Here is a 17,094-nt window from a genome sequence, read left to right on the forward strand (position 1 = left end):
GCATACAGTGATGCCTGTCAGAGAGCACCATTTCACATTGGCAAGGGTGTGATAGACCACATTTGATGGCGTATTTTCAAAGCTCAGCATTGCGTAGACCCTAAAGGGACTATTTAATGCTGCGTATTAGTATTATTTCTATCGTTAGACTTCAGGACATATGTATGTATGCAGAGTCACAGCAGTCTGAGTCTTATCTCGCTCTCTCACATCACATTATGTTGGAATGAGTCTCATTTACAATTTTCAGTGTGCCTTAAAGAGAAAATGGCATGTGTGCTCGTCTGTGTGTTTGTGCGTATTTGCGAGTGTGTTAATGGAGCTTGTTGACGTTTGGGGTTTAGTCGGCTTCTTTAAGGAGCGCCGCGGCAGCTGGAATCTCCCCATTGAATACAGAGGGATAATCTCTGACAGAGCGTGTGCAAATGTGTGTATGAGAGGAGAAAAGAGAGGGATGGGAATAAGAGGAAGAGGAGAAAAAAGTTATGAAGAGGGGAAAAGAGAACCAGTGGGTTATAGAGAAATGGTGGAAGTGTGAGATACTGAACCGTCAGCAGCCCAGCTTAATCTTTTTCTCTTTAAAGATGTAGATGAGACTTGACTTTGTGTGTGTGAATCTGTTTGTGTGGGGGTGGGGTTGAGCAAGATGACTCCATCCTGTTTTGGTGTAACCTAACCTAGGAAGGAGACCACCCCTCTAAAAACTCAGAAGACAAAAACTCTGTTTCTAAATCCCTAATAATTAGCCTTTGTTGGTTGCCTACTACCCCTGATTCCGCAAACTCGTAGGATCCCATTCAGAGATGTGCATACAAAAAGACTGAAGGATAGGGATGGGAACAAGTATCTGTCTCAAGCATGGAGAATTCTGAGATTTAACCCTTTATGACCTATCATAGAACAAGTCTGCCAGAGCATATCTTTACATTTTTACATGCTGTTGTAACTTTTTTTTTTGGAGTATTTGAATTGGCTATACATCAATACAACCATTAGAACCCAAATTTTCCATAGTAAGTTAAATTGCTCAAAAGTGCAAAAAACCACAAGACAAATTAAAAGCTTTTTTTTTTTTTTTTTTACACATTTTCCTAAATACAGAGATGTCATCGCTGTATCCTTCAAAATTGTTATTGCAAAAACATTGCACATGATCATTTCAGCCCCCAAAAACAATATTTTGAGTGTAGCCATAGCTTCATTTTTGAAATACAGTCATCTTTATAAACTGTGCCAAGATGAAAATAAAATGGAATTGTGCTCAGTTTGCAAAAAGAATTACCTGCCATGGTAAACCACTCATACACAGCGTTTGGGAAAGGGTAGAGGATTTGAAAAAAAACTTGGATGGTGATTGGATGAATGTTCTGTCTGTCACATCTTTACGGGCCAATCAGAGCAACGAAACGTGATGTAGCTGCTACCAGGGAGTGAACTCCATAGAGAAGTGCATAACGTGAACCATGGCGACTCTAGACAGTCAGTACACGACTTTTGTCATTTTTGAAAAGAAAACAACTCACTGCTGTTCTTTGTTCTTTTTTAATAGAGAAATGTTGTCAAGTTCTGATAAAACTGGCTCTTTAACAGCATCCACGCTACACTGTAAAAAAAATTCCGTTAAATTTACGGTAAAACGCTGGCAGCTGTGGTTACCAGAGATTTACTGTAAAAATTACGGTGAGAATGTATGAGAAAAAACGGTGTTTTCATTCTACAACTGTAAATATTACAGTTCAAACCTGTTTTTTTTTTTACTGTAAATTTCTGTTAAAAAAATACAATATTGTAACCGTTTATACAAGGATTTGCTGTAAAAATAACAGTTATACTGTAACCATATTTACGGTAATTTGCTGTACAACTTACTGTAATTTGATGTAGAAATTACAGCTCTATTACAACATTTTCTACAGGGATTGGCTGTAAAAATAACGATAATGAAACAAACCTGTTTACGGTAAATTACTTTAAAAACACCAGAAATCCTGTAAACCTAAATACAGTCTATCTCAGTAATAAAAACAGTAGACCCGTATAATGTTTAACGGTATTTTATTATAACTACTTAAATTTTACAGTAAATTACTGGCAGCTGTGGTTACCAGAAATTTACCGTAAAAAATACAGTACAAAACATGAGAAATTACAGCTGATATTTGCAGATTTTACGGTAGTAGCAAAATACTGCCCAACTTTAAATTTTACAGTAAATTACTGGCAGCTGCGGTTACCAGAAATTTACCGTAAAAAATACAGGACAAAACATGAGAAATTACAGCTGATGTTTGCAGATTTTACGGTAGTAGCAAAATACTGCCAACTTTAAATTTTACAGTAAATTACTGGCAGCTGTGGTTACCAGAAATTTACTGTAAAAATACAGGACAAAACATGAGAAATTTTGCTAGATGTTTGCAGAATTTACAGTAGTAGCTTAATACTGCCTTACTTTAAATTTTTTGTAAATTACCAGCAGCTGTGGTTGCCAGAAATTTACTGTAAAAATACAGTACAAAACATGTGAAATTTCAGTTAATTTGCTAGATTTTTGCAGTAGTGCCCTAATACTCCTACTTTTAACAAAAGATTCAAGCTGAATAAACAACAAGAAACTCTGCAGTTATATGTTTGAAATAAAAAACCTTTCAACACATCTGATAACTTTTCTGTATACTCACAAAGCAGTTTAGATCTTGGAAGAAAAAGCTTGTGTCCATATGTATGACAGGTAGTCCTTGGTGTAATGCATGAAGATGAAACAAAGTCACTTGCCCCTAAATGATTCAAGAGTAATGAGTCCAGTCTTGACTGAAGAAGGCCTTCCACTTGGGAAGCTTCACGTGGCCAAGAAACTTTATCTTCTTGAAGACTCGAGCACAGTTCATCAGGTGTTCTACTTTGGACTGGCTCCATCCTCTCTGCAGGAAGTACATATACAAAGCAAAGTTAGAGTGATTCAGTGCTTCAGTTTAATGCCTACACAGATGTAAATTTGAGAAAACTAGGCTCTAATAAGCCATGCTTACAATCAGCACAACAGAATAAAATGAACAGTGTGTACAGTACATATAGATCATTTCTATAATAGAATATGGTGAAGAAACGCAAATGTACCCACAAGTGCCAGCTATTAAGTCAGCAATCACCTAACAACAGCCAATTACTTTTTCCGTTATTGATTATAATGAGACAGTTATGACATATTAATTGCAATTTGCTTTTCCTTTATAGTTTAAAGCTGTGGTGCCCAGGCTTGTATCCACTGAGCTCCCCCCTCCTTCACATATCCAAGAAGATATGGACCCACACAAAAAAGTGACATAGCTATTGCTGTAAAAACTAAACATAAATTTGAATTGATGTCATTATTTAAAGCAGTTTTAATTTTGGCAGATATTTTTAATTTTAGTCTTAGTTTTAGTCTTTAAGTGAAATGAATTTTAGTTTCAGTCACATTTTAGTCATTTCTGTCCATTTAGTTTTAGTCCATAAAAAGTCCTCACATTTTAGGTTTTACTTTTAGTCCAAGCATTTATTGTCTTGCTTAATCTGGTACCAAGTCATAGTGGGATGTTCTCTGCACCCTGCCAAACCTGGGGTCCCTGCTTTCTACAGCTGAGAGACAGAAGAGCTACAGCTGCATTGTTTTTGACAGAATTACCCACAGTGGAGAGATATCATGGATTTTGAATGTCCGACAAAACTACATTACATTCTAGTCAAAAACTAAACTTAGTTTTTGTCAGTTTTAGTCATCACAGATCTATTTTTGTTAGTCTTAGTCTAGTTTTGTGTCATGGAAAACAAAGCTGTCGATGAACATTTTTAGTCATAGTTTTAGTCGACAAATTAACACTGATTTAAAGCTTACACACAATAGCCCAAACCACAAGTGTTAGCAAAAGACCTTGGTATGAACCATTCATAAGGGTTATATTGTGATTTTAGGTAGTTGAACCACAAGATAAATATTTGCAAACTATGCTCTTTATATATATATTTACTTGTAAGACCACCCAAATAAATATAGAATTTGCTTTTACATGTAAATATAATATATAATTTTATATATAATTTCTATATAATTTCCCTTCGGGGATGAATAAAGTTATTATTGTATTGTATTAGGGTAAGCCTACCCATTAAGCCCAGGCACCATTTAAGCCCACTGGCGACTTTGAAGTCAATTTAAAAAAAAAAAAAAAGAGAGGGCCTGTCTTATGCTATACATTATTTTGTCCAATCACACAATTTCTTAATTATATGTCAGTTTTTGTTTGACACCAATCACATTTGTAGATATTGAAAAAGGCCCGCCTACATTTGTGCAGTCTCAAGAGGCTCAGATAAAGTCGCCAAAACTTTGGTGTTTTGGGACCCCTCAGAAGAACCTCTTTTCAACCATTTTCAGCCACTGACTTGTTAAGTACATTCATATTATGTAATTTGAGAGATTATTGATTTGTTTTTGTGTATAAACAGGTAGTTTTTGTAATTTCTTACTATTTAGTTTTATGTGAAAAGATGAGTCATGCTAGCTAGCGTAGCAAGCTAATCACTAGTCAATACATGTAGCCCTACTGATAGATACACTGCTTAATGATTAAAAATGATAAGTACACAAACTAAGTGTTTTCTGATTCATTTTACATAAATCTTACATAAAACTTTGAACAAGAATTCCTTGATAATTCAGAAAGTTTGGCAGAAGAGGAATAACTGTGATGGCAAGTTTTACAGCATATTTAGGCTACAGGCATTTCTTTAAACATTTGTTTCATTTTGGTGAGAACATATTATCTTCATTTCCCTGGTAGTCACTGTAGTACCATTTAAGCCCATCTTATGTGTTTCAATAGAAAAAAATGAAATTTTGAGGTTTGATAGCTTTTCGCTGTAATCCTGTGTTGGATGTTGTTATACTAACTTCATTAACACGAGTACATCACAGATCACACACTGACCAGAAGAATTGTTATGTCAGTTAATTTTGCATAATTATTTGTTTATAGTGAGAAAAATGCCAACAAAAAGAGGAATTACAGCAACTGTCCTAAAATCATCATTGTGACAGCCAAACATTAAATCAAGTTCAGTAAGATATTGTTGATTCACTGTAATGTCATTTAATACTTTTAAAAACAAACACATTTTTTTATTTTGTTAATATTGAATCAAATTTTGTCAATATTAAATAAAATGTTCAATGAAATGTTAAATACTGAAGCCAATGAAAATTAGTTTTAGGCCTACTTAGTCATGTTTGTGGTGGTCCATTGTTACAAGCCAAACATTAAAGCCAAGTTCAAAAATAAATTGTGTTTAACATGTATAACATGTTACTGAATTAATATATGTTTACTACTTGAAAAATGTAATGATTTTTTAAATTTCTGTCCATAAACGTGGTTGTGGGCTTATTTGGAACACACGTGGGCTTAAATGGTACTTAGGTACCAATTAAGGCCATGCCAGACTTTGACTTTATTCATAACATTTCTTTAATTTGTTCTTTAAAATATGCATAAGTAAATAAATATACATTCAAATGAGGGATTAATCCTTCATTCAAAAAAATGATCATGTTTATAAACCATCTTAGTATCTATGAAAATACGTGAACTTAGATTTTGATGGGCCTAATGGGTACACTTACCCTAAATGCTTTGGGGTGCAAAAGGATTTTGCTGTAACAAAGATGATGGGCACTGAATTTTAAATCAATCATAATGAAAACATATGACTCACACAGAAAACTGTATTGGCCCCCATATGGTGTGATCATCAGAACACTGAGAACAAGCTGGACAAAGCAGTGGCATGGCAGTATTCTGGGTATTTCTACATGACCAGATTAATCTAAAGAATCTATTGAGGTATGTACAAATGCTGTGCAAGGCTTACCATTATTAATCCTTGATAACTGGCGTCTTTTTAGAAGAGTGGAATACCGGAGACAGTATAAAGTAATGGAGTCCTAGTCACTACTAGCAGAAGAAACAGGACCTTAAAAAAGAGTAAGGAAAAATAGAAAGACAAGGTAAAGCACCAAATCATGTCAACTTAGAAGTTTTGAACACTTATGTATGCACTGATTGCAAAGTACTATCCAATTTTTGAATTCACTCAAAAAAGGAGTGGACCCAATCTCTTCTTGTCCCGTGAGCTGAATGTCTTGTCACATCCCTTGTGTTTTGTGGCAGAAGCTACAGCAGACACAAAAATGCAGACATACATGTAGAGTGATCCAGCTGTTAAGCAGTTATCAGACGGGTGTTGCTGTGTTTATATGTTCTTCTAAAATCAACACTAAGCTGTGACTGGTGCTACCCTCTCCACTTAGAGTGTGTGTTGATCCCACAGCTCTGTATGTCATCTTGCTTGCCCTTGCGCTTTTTCTGCTCACAACAGTTTTGGTTTAGAAAAAATGCTGCACATCTATTTTTTTTTGTTTTTTAAATTTGAAAATTTGGATACTATCAAACCTAAAAATCTGAACCAGAATCTTTATTGTCATTGTACACAAGTACAACGAAATTTTGCACAGTTCCATTCAGTGCAATTATTATTACCTCTGCCAAGGAGGTTATGTGATTGGCAGGGTTTGTTAGTTTGTTTGTTGGCAACATAGCCCAAAAAGTTATGGATAGATTCTGATGAAATTTCCAGGAAATGTCAGAAATGGCAAAAGGAAGAACTGATTTGATTTTGGGACTGATTCAGATCATCGTCTGGATCTAGGAATTTTAAAGGACTCTTCACTATTGGGAGATAGGGCTAATGGCGGAGGTCTGCGCTCTCTGAGTGCTTTTCTAGTTTATTATTGCAACTGCTCTGGGATATGTGCTGTTTTTCAGTCTGTTAGTTTTGGCTCTTATTGTCCTGAACCGTCTTCCTCAGGATAGCAGTTGTTACAGGTGACGATAACACAGTTATAAAAATAACTGATATTGTATCATATGATGCACACGGCTGGAAGGAAATAAAACATTTTGCCAGCATTACACTATACCATATAACTACCTCTAAAGAGGAAAAATTATTACCTCTGTAGGAACTCCTGAGTGGATCCCAATGCTGGTCAATGCATAGCATGAGCTGCCTTGAAGCCTAGCAAGAGGCTCCTGGGAGGATGATAAAAGTAGAAAAGAATTACAAGCAAATCATCCATTACCATCCAAATGAGTCTTTAAAGTGTTTCTGAGATCCACTTACTACAACAAACAATACATGGGGCAGGCTTTCCACTGGTACCCCATCTGGCAAGAATGTTTCAACAAGGCCATAGAGGTTGTCTTCTTTTTGTCGAAACAGGAGAGAAGCCCTTTATGTCCTCTGAGCAGCCCTCCAACTGTCCTCTCTGAATCTTGAGCTTTGTGGCATCCTGCAAAAATCAAGTGAGCTATTAAATCTTTAGTGCCATGACACTGACGTGCACATATCCCCATTGTGCATTTAGGAGGTGCTGGAGCCAACAGGTAGTGCCCAGGACCACCACAGTCCACCACCACACTATCCACCTTATTCCTGGGGCCGCTACTGTAAATGTGAATATGGGCGAAACTTCCGGTGCCAAAACGGAAGTAGGCTACATTAAATACATGTATTCTAGTACAGCAACTAACTATGGACGCTAACAAAGAACGACAGTTGTTTCAATAGGAATTCTTCTGGAATTTGTAAATATTTATATTTTTGTTATCACATGTTCACATTGTTTGTATTATAAGCTGTAGATAAGTAAATAAGGTGGATACCACATTATTCCTGGGGTCTACTGTAGCTATGAATGGAAGTGGAACTTCCAGTACAGTAACAATAATAGCAAAACATGATTTTTCCAAAGGCTTACTAAAGTGATTTAGTGTCAACAGTGGTTGTTCTGAAATAAATAAATATTTGCTGTAATAAATACTGCTTCATTTTTGTTAAATCAATGAGCTGAAATGTTTTAATCATATTTTCTGTAATGCTCAGTACCTGTTGCTATGTTCATGGTACTAATATTATGACAAAGTTAAATATGTCTCTCACAACATGCTGTCCACTGTCTAAGTGCATCGGGGATGTGATTCTTTTAGTATTAATTTATCATTAATTCTTAATACAAAACTTGACATTTACCAAACTGAAGAGCTGGCAACTTGAGTCATGGATAATTTTATAAATATAATTCCCATATTTAAGAGGGATTAGTTTGTAAAATGAGAATTTCAGCAACTCCACAAACTAGAAATGTATCTTTTTATACTGATATAAAGCTAATAAAGTTAGCTAAATATGCCCGTGTAGGTTATCTAAAGTAATGTCATCAATTTGAACTCTCCAGTAGAGGCTAGAGAAATAATAATAATATTATCCCGTTTGAGGTTAAGCAGTCTAAGTTTATGTAGTTTGGTATTAAAATTGCTTTAATAGTCACGTTTAGCATCTCGTTTCTATGCAAAGTCCCATTTAGATAGAACGGAGCGGAAGTTGCGCCCATATTCATGGAGGGGTAGGAATAAGCTGGAAAGCCTGCCTCAGGGGACTCTGAACACAGATATGAATGTGACTCTGAAGGGGAAAAATCCTTCACCTTAGGTCGCTCTGAAGCAGCAGTGCTGCGGCGGGACTCTCACTTTTTGGCTATGGGACATCACGGTCCTCACGGTCACTCCCACCTCATCTGGAAAACTCCGTCCTTTTTCTCTCCCTCTTCCCAGTGTTCCCAGCACCCAACCGCCCATTTTTTGTGCATTTTTCAAAAGTCTGAAGTGGGCGGAGTTAGCTCTGAGCTTGGGGTTCACTTATGGTCCCCAACACAGCAAGTGTTAAACGTTCTCCACGCTAAAATGACAGCAAAAAATACAAATCAAACAGCAATGTTGGCTGGTCTAGAATTGAAACAAAATGCCTCCTGACCCATTTAACTTCTACCTATAAACACGTGGTGTTACTGAATGAAAAGAACTCAAGAAATATTTGACACTACGACAAAAGAAGTTCTACATACCTTACCAATAGCTCGTAGGCTGATGCTCCGGGTGACGTCGAATTAATACACGCCAATGTCCTGCTTTGTATTCCATCTTCGTTTGCAGCTCGTTCTACGAGCAGACAGCAACTTTATGAAATATTTCCGCGCACACGACCACAGAAGACACGAAAAAGCTGTAGTTTACCAGGCAGCCGTTGGCGGTTTGATTTTCCAACGAACCACACACGCATGCGTATAAGGTCCTTCTTTCCCGCGCCTGCGCGAAACCGTATTCGCGCATGGCAATTGACTGCAACCACAGTGCGCAAACGCATTTCGAGAAAGCAGCACTGTTTGTGCTACATGGAGGAGGTGATGAAAACTGTTCACTCTGGAGCTCGTTTCCAAATTGTTCCATTTTTAAACACCCAAATCGCTGTTCTAGTACAGACAGAATAGAAGACGTTCCTGTGTAGACAGGGTTGAATGGCGACGAAACAGTTTTTCAAAATTATTTTTATATATTTATTTTTATATTTATACAACTTTATTGAACAGATTCCAATAGTTAATACAGCATTGGCACATGAAACAAAACGTATTTACTAGACATAAATAACCCCACATACAGGTAAAGAGAAGTTTAGATTAAATTACATAAGGTATGAGAAGTAAATTAAAATTTCAGAAACTAAACCATGGTTTCATATTGTTTTTTTAAGATATTTTGTTCCCTTAGAAATCAATTTGATAGACTATATGTACAGTTCCCATTCATTTTTAAAACTGATTATGGAGGGTTTCTTGTCATTCTATTTGCATTCATGTTTAAGTTATTTAACCAGTAAAAATAACTATTGTATTTATATAATGTATATACTATATATTCAACTGTATTATATACATATTATATATACAGTATGTATCTCTCTCTCTCTCTCTTTATGTATATATAAAATAGTTCTTTCCAATTACCTTGTTATATTTCCTATCGGTAATATGTGTCATCCAATTTCAGTTCTGAAAGATTGACTGAAACATTAAAGTACATCAATGTATTTTGTGTTAGATGCATTAAAGGAAGTGGAATGGCTTTACAAATGCAATGGCATTCTTTGTGAGAGCAATTAACATCATTCTTTTCCAATAAATCAGTTAAACTAAAATAATTGACCACTTTCATCCATCAAATTAAGAACAAACAAAATGATTTTTGTACCAGTCTTGTTTCAATAAGGTTTTCATATTAACTGTAACTGTCCGTTTATTTCACAAGGCAGCATCATGTGGTGTAGCACTGAGAAACAAATGTGAACATAACAACAAATTGGTGCTTGTTCACAGGTTTTGCAGGTTGACAGGTTTTTACTGTATTTTCTACAGAACTTTCCTGATCATACAGTTTTTTTAACCTCTTGTCCCTGCTAAAATTACGGTATGTGATTGCAATTTTTTTCACAGATTTTTACTGTGAATTTAAATGTACATGAGAGAAAAGTCTGTAATTTTAACAAAATACTACTGTAATTTTTAGAGTAATTGCCCGTCTTGAAGATTACAGTATTTTTCCTTTATTTTCACAATCTTCTTTCGTTTAAACGGCACAATTTTGTAATTATTACGTACTTTAATTGTAAAAATTTATGTTTCATACCGTTGCTTGATTTACAGCAATTCTGTGTATTTTATACAGTAATATATGTTTATTTATTTTACGGTCTTTTACTGTTGCTATTTGACAGTCTTTTGCCGTATTTTCTACGGACATTTTTTACAGTGTAATCTCTTCTGCCACAGTTGCACTGGCCTCTTGTTGCTGCTTGCGTACGTCACGGCTCTGCTGCACCCGAAAATACTGCCCCTCGTCGCTGATTGGTCCTGTCACTTTCTAACCAGGTTCAAATGGTTCAGACGGGAGCTTGCAAGATGGATTCACCAGTGAGAAACACGGAAACAGGCGTACCCATCTGCTTTAAAAAGTTACAAAAAGAAAGCATCTTTTTAAAAAAGAAACAATTTACAGTTGTGCATTCAAATCTCTAAGTGTGCTAGAGACTTTTGAGCATACATGTGTTTGCAGAAGACCGTGTTGAAACAAAACAAGTGCGATTCATAACCTGCAAGAAAACAACATATTTGTAGCCTGGATTATATTATATTACTTTTGATGTGTGTGCTTTGTACTACAGTTCTGCAAAAGAAGGAAGGATATTTGTAGGACACAGTACTCCAGAACACAATGAATGTGTGATATGCTAGTGTTACTCCTCCGATTTTATATGCAAAAAGAATTATTGCTCTATCTAATTTGGTGACAATTCTACCCACAGTTAAAAATAGATATGCAAATAGGAGTGCAGCGAACCCGTAGGTTTTAAAGGGGTTGTCTATTATTTAAGCCCACCACAATCTGTTATCGGTCAGCATAGACAGGAAAATGATGGTGAAATGGTCAAGTCGGCTGATTGGTGAGTCTCAGTTCTATCCAGCCTCCATGTACACTGGACAGGTACAGCAGATGGCTAACCATTTCAGCCTCTTCCCTCTGGACAGAGGTTTTTAGTCCCATGGTGCAGGACAAATGGTTATAAAAACAGCTTTTTCCTGCTGCTATCGCTGAACTGAACAAGCTGTTGCCATATTTTGCACACACTTATTTATTTAATTGTTTAAAGTATTCACCCATTTGCTTTGCTATATAAGGGCCTTTGTGGAAATGAAAAAACACATCCCATTTTTTTCCCTGCTTGGTTTTGTAATCTGTTTTGGCAGTCTTTAATGCAGCAACACTTTCTACTATGGTAATTTTCTAAAGTTGTAAGGCAAACACAATGGATAGATAATTGAGAAAATATTTGTAACTGTACGAGCACACAGCAAAACCTGCATACACAAATTAAATCTATCAGAGTTAATGCGGACACTTTCAGACTAAACACACAAGTCCACATTGTTGATTTGACTCTTTTTGGAGCGTTTGCACCTGAACACTAACTGTCATAATTGACTCTTTTTAGAGTTTAAAATTGACACATCACTAACCAGTGTTACTGTAGCTCAACACTTCTTCTGTAACATTTTCAGAAAGACAAAAGATTTCTTTTCACTTTGGGTGTAAATTTGAAATAGTTACAATTTTTAATATATATTTTGCAATTTTTTTTCTTAATTTCTTAAGATTGCCATTTTATATTGGGCTTATATTCACCTTATAATTACCCGTGGCAAAGCCAACTGTTTTCTGGTGAGGTTGGAGCAGAGAGGCACAAACAGTGCTGGAATTCATTATCTGATCAGAATCAGTTCATCATCACTTTAAGCCACATGTGAGAAGTCACTAACTCAGTGGATAACTTCACTCATAGTGCAGGTGTTTGCAACATCAAAAACAACAACAATCCACCAGAAACATGAGCAAATTAATTCCAGTAGTAATCATTGTACAACAGGCAACATCTAAATACATAGAAATAAATCTAAAACACATTTAATGACCCTATGCATGATGGGAAAGCTCCACCCCCAGATTTGAAATGGCAGTGTTCAGTGCTCTGATCAACCAGCTCTCTACAGAGTTGAATTAACTCTGAATGGAGTTAAAATTGCACTTTGGGGCTAGAAAATCTTCTATGAAATGTTTACCACTGAGATTTCAACACTCCTGGTTTTGCACTGTACCTTCAAAGATTGCACCAATGACCCAGCATGCACCATGCCATGGCTTAAGTTCACATTCTCCTTGACTTCTCCGACCAGGTTCAGGCTTTATTAGCACACCAATCACATTACAGCAACAACTGCTTTAAGACAGCTAAGGTAACTCTCAAGGGACATGTGACTCAAACGATACCTGTTAGCAACAGTTAGCACATTTGTGATGATACCATAGTGGAGAATATTAGTGTGCTTATAATGAACCTGGTGACTGGAGATTTGCTCACATCAAGTTTAGCTGGATTGGATTTGTCAGACATGAGGGACAGCTAAGAGCTACAAGAGTGGAACAGATGCACAGGGAAAGAGCAGCATGACTGATCATAAAGTGACTGTTTTATAGACTATAATCGGAGAGATCTCTCCATAAAAATCAAATATTACTGTCAGCAAATGTTTCTTAGAGTAGACTGTTGTAGTCTTCATCAACAGCCAGATGAAGTTCTGACTTTCTCATTCATACAACAGAACTCTGTGCTGATGTTTTCTTTATTTTTATGGGGTTAAAAGCTCTCAGTTACTTTATCATCTCTGATTATTTCATCCAGAATTGGGATTTGAAGTGCTGAAACCAGAAAAACCAGTGGGCCATTGTATGCAGTATATTTATTCATTTGATGGCTATCTTAATAGGGAGTACTCTAGTACTCATTCATAAGGTTATGCAGATACTCAAATACTAAACCTAGTGTACAGTCCCATTTAAAGTGCACACTAAAGATGCTTGGACTCACCTTTTTAACACATGCACTAACCATTTGTGTCTCTCACCAGATGCCTGGCAGAGGACCGGATCCCCGTTTGGCACCACGATATGAAGAGGTGGAACGTCAGTACGCTTCTTTACCAAGGTAACTCTAATTCTTCCTCTTTACCAGGATGTCCAAAAGTCAGTATTTAACCGCAGATTTTCTGCCCCCTTCTCTTCCCTCTTCTATTCTCTTTTCTTTTTTGAAGCCTCTAATTAAATCTGTGTAGTCTGTGTGTCTCCGGAGGCCTCAGTGTCAGCCAGGAACTCACCTTACCCCTTCTCTCTGGGGAACAACAACTCAGACGGGGAGTGAAAACTGATCTCTGACTCCTAGGGCTGCACCCCCACCAAGTCTCGCTTTGGTTTATGTACAATAACAGTTTTTAAAGTCATCATGAGCTCAGTCTTTTGGTGTGTTTAGCATGTTTCATACCTTTTTTTTTTTTAACAAAAGAAGCAACAAATTTTCCCCTGTGTTTTTTTTTTAAGTTTGGTACTTCGGTTTGGTTAGCTGTAGAAGAACAATGGAAAATAATTTGATACACCCTCTACAAGAAATTTTTTCGGTTACAGCAAGGCACCCACTAAGGATTTGTCTCATCTAATCAGCTTCTCTTGTTCTTGTAACTCTGCAATCGGAGTAAACATCATTCAACATCTTTTCTTTCTCAATGGGTCCTCACTTGTTTTAATGAATGTGATTGTATCATTCATTTTTACAGGGTTTAAAGTTTTAAAGAGCTTTTGTTTCAACAAGTTTGGTTCTTTGAGCTAGCTTTTTTAAGTTTGATTCGATCGTCTCAGTATCTTGAGTGGAATGTCTATTGAGAGATTCAAGGGTTTCAAGGCAATGGTGGGAAGATTGCAAACAACATTCACCACAAGTAGGTTGTTGTTGCTCTTACAATCCTGTTAAGTCGTAATAATGAGCTTTGCTTTCAATTGTTGCATTGTTTAAGTTTTGCTCTCCACTGATTTCCATTCATTCAGACTGTTGAAAATGCAGTTTCCAGGTGTGCACAGGGACTCAAGAGTAATTTAGCTATTTCTCCAAGAAAGTGTTCATTTATTGGCTCAGATATAATGTGTTTTTGTTTCTCTAGACTGCACAGATATCAGCCAGCACAGGAACAATGCGAGCTGAGTGTACCAATCAATTATGGATGGATTCCTGACATTAATGTCTCATGATGTGCTGTCTTATATAATCAGATCCATATTCATGTCCACAAATGCCATAGTTGTTTAAAAAATGGTGTAAAATTGTCTTGGGACAAGCATAAAACCACAGCTGTTCTCTGACAATTCAAACATCTCAGTATGAGTCAAAGACATTCTGCGTTCTCTGAATATCATCAGTCACTCTTGCTCTTTCAACAAGTCATTTTTCATGACTTAAACTTCCACCGTCACTTTCCTGAGAGTCGCTTGTGAAGATACAGTCCTTATTAAAAGTCTTCACCACTTTGGATGTTTCAACTGTTTACTGAATTTATGAATCAGTCATGGTCAAAATAATTTGGCTTTTTTGACGAAAGAAAACTCTTTAATGTCAGAGTGAAAACCTATTTCTATGACGTAATGTCAATTAAATAAAAAAATGTAGTGTAAATAAGTGACTGCATTAATGTTCACCCCCTGAAGTCAGTATTTAGTAGAGTCATCTTTGGCTACAATCACAGCACAATCAGGCTTGCACATCTGGACACTGAAATTTTACTCCATTCTTCTTTGCAAAAATGCTGAAGCTCTATCAGATTGCACATAGATCAGGCATAAGCAGCCCTTTACAAGTCCAGCCACAAATTCTCTATTGGATTGAACATCCACCTTGTTGTCTTTGAACCATTTCTGTGTCACTTTCTCTGTATGCTTCAGTTCATTATCTTGCTAGAAAAGAAATCTTCTCCCAAGCTGTATTTCTCTTGCAAATGGGATAAGATTACCCTCCAACAATTGCTCTCCTATATTTTGCTGTATTTAATTTACCCTGCACCTTTACAAGCCTTCCAGAGCCGGCTGCTGAGAACCATCCCCACAGCATGATGCTGCCACCATCGTGCTTCACAGTGGGGTGGTGTGTCTGTGGTTATGTGCAGTGTTTGGCGTCTTGTCTGATGGACAAAAAAGCACTATTTTGATCTCGTTAGACCAAAGAACTTTCTTCTACTTGACCATTGAGTCTCCCACAGGAGTTTTGATGAACTCTAGCCCAGATTTAAAGAGTTTTCTTTAAAAAGTGGCTCTCTTTTTACCACCCTTCCATAAAGCTTGACTGTTGATGAACCCGACCAACAGTTGTTGTATGCAGAGTCTCTCCCATCTCAGCTGCTGCAGCTTGTAACTCCTTCAGAGCAGTCATAGACATCTTGGTGACCTCTCTCACTAGTCTCCTTCTTGCACGGTCACTCAGTTTGTGAGGACATCCTGATCTAGGCAGATTTACACATGTGCCATATCCCTTCCATTTCTTAATGATGGATTTAACTGAACTCTTGGGGATGTTTAATGACTTAAAATTTTTTGGTATCCATCCCCTGACGTCTAATTTTAAATAACCTTTTCTCTGAATAGCTGGGATTGTTCTTTTGTCTTCATGGTGTAATGGTAGCCAGTAGTACTGATTAACTAGAAACTTGGCCTTCCAGATTCAGGTGTCTTTAAACTAGAATTGTTTGAGACACATTCGCTGCACTCAGGTGATCCCCATTTCACTAATTGTGAGACTACTAGGTCAGTCACTACTACTTTGTAGAAATTTGTTTTCACCTTGACATTGAAGAGTTTTTTGTAGTTGTTTTTGTCAAAAAAGCCAAATTATTTGTTATCATTGATTGATTTATAAAATCAATAAAAGGCCAAAACATCCAAGGGCATGAATACTTTTTTAATTAATGCACTTTTCAGTGGTATTTTGCTACACTTGAAACATTATGTATCTAAAAAAAATTTATTAATGTGATATTTACGTGTTGATTTTAATGGGTAAACCAGGAGTAGTTGCTACTAGCTTTTTCTCACATTTTATTTTTCTTCTAAGAATCAACACCACAGCAGACTAACAAGCTGACGACAAATGTTTGTTTGTGTGTGATGTGAGAGAGAAGGGGGGAGAGAGAGAGAGAGAGGAAGTCGGCATGTGGATTGACGGACAGAAGTTAAGAACGTTAGGAAGTTTACAGCCCGGTTCCCACCCTTGTAAAAATGGTGAGGGATGGCTATTTCACACCTCCCTCTTGTGTTTGTGTGTGCGTGTGTGTGTGATGTGTGTGTGAGAGGGAGAGAAAGTGTCTGTGTGTGGGTGATGACTTTGGCAGATGGGAGCGAGAACACTGATGATAGTTTTGAGGTCTGGCTGTGGTATCTGAAAAGCCTTGGGAAATTAGACACACACACACTCACATACAGTACACCCTGTCTCTGTTTCCACTTTCAGACGAGCGCTGTAATCCCAGAATGCCGTGCCAACTTTACATGTAGACCTCATGTTTGAAAAGTGCCCACGAGTCATTTTGCCGTAAAAGTCGATCTGACGGTCTGCCTGCTTACGACCTGGCAGCAGCCCTGAGGCGTTTCTATACAGCTGGCAAGTTTTAAGATTGTAATTTTTAGTAAAGCTGCTTTCTGACACAGGATCATTGGACATAAAGCTTTAAAAATAACAAGC

At 36.9% G+C, this 17,094-nt stretch overlaps 1 protein-coding gene across 3 annotated transcripts in view; it reads left to right on the top strand.

Moving 5' to 3' along the window:
• The window catches only part of pard3bb (par-3 family cell polarity regulator beta b), a 368,918-nt gene that overhangs the window by 316,820 nt on the left and 35,004 nt on the right, over positions 1 to 17,094 (top strand). For 2 of the 3 annotated variants that reach the window (XM_041806626.1, XM_041806625.1), the window contains one exon: positions 13,451 to 13,527. In XM_041806626.1, the coding sequence (XP_041662560.1) occupies positions 13,451 to 13,527 (77 nt within the window). Of the gene's footprint in view, positions 1 to 13,450; positions 13,528 to 13,633; positions 13,769 to 17,094 lie in introns of those variants that run through there. The other variant, XM_041806627.1, reaches the window with a different exon arrangement.

The sequence above is a fragment of the Cheilinus undulatus genome, linkage group 15, assembly GCF_018320785.1.
Source record: "Cheilinus undulatus linkage group 15, ASM1832078v1, whole genome shotgun sequence".
NCBI lineage: Eukaryota > Metazoa > Chordata > Actinopteri > Labriformes > Labridae > Cheilinus > Cheilinus undulatus.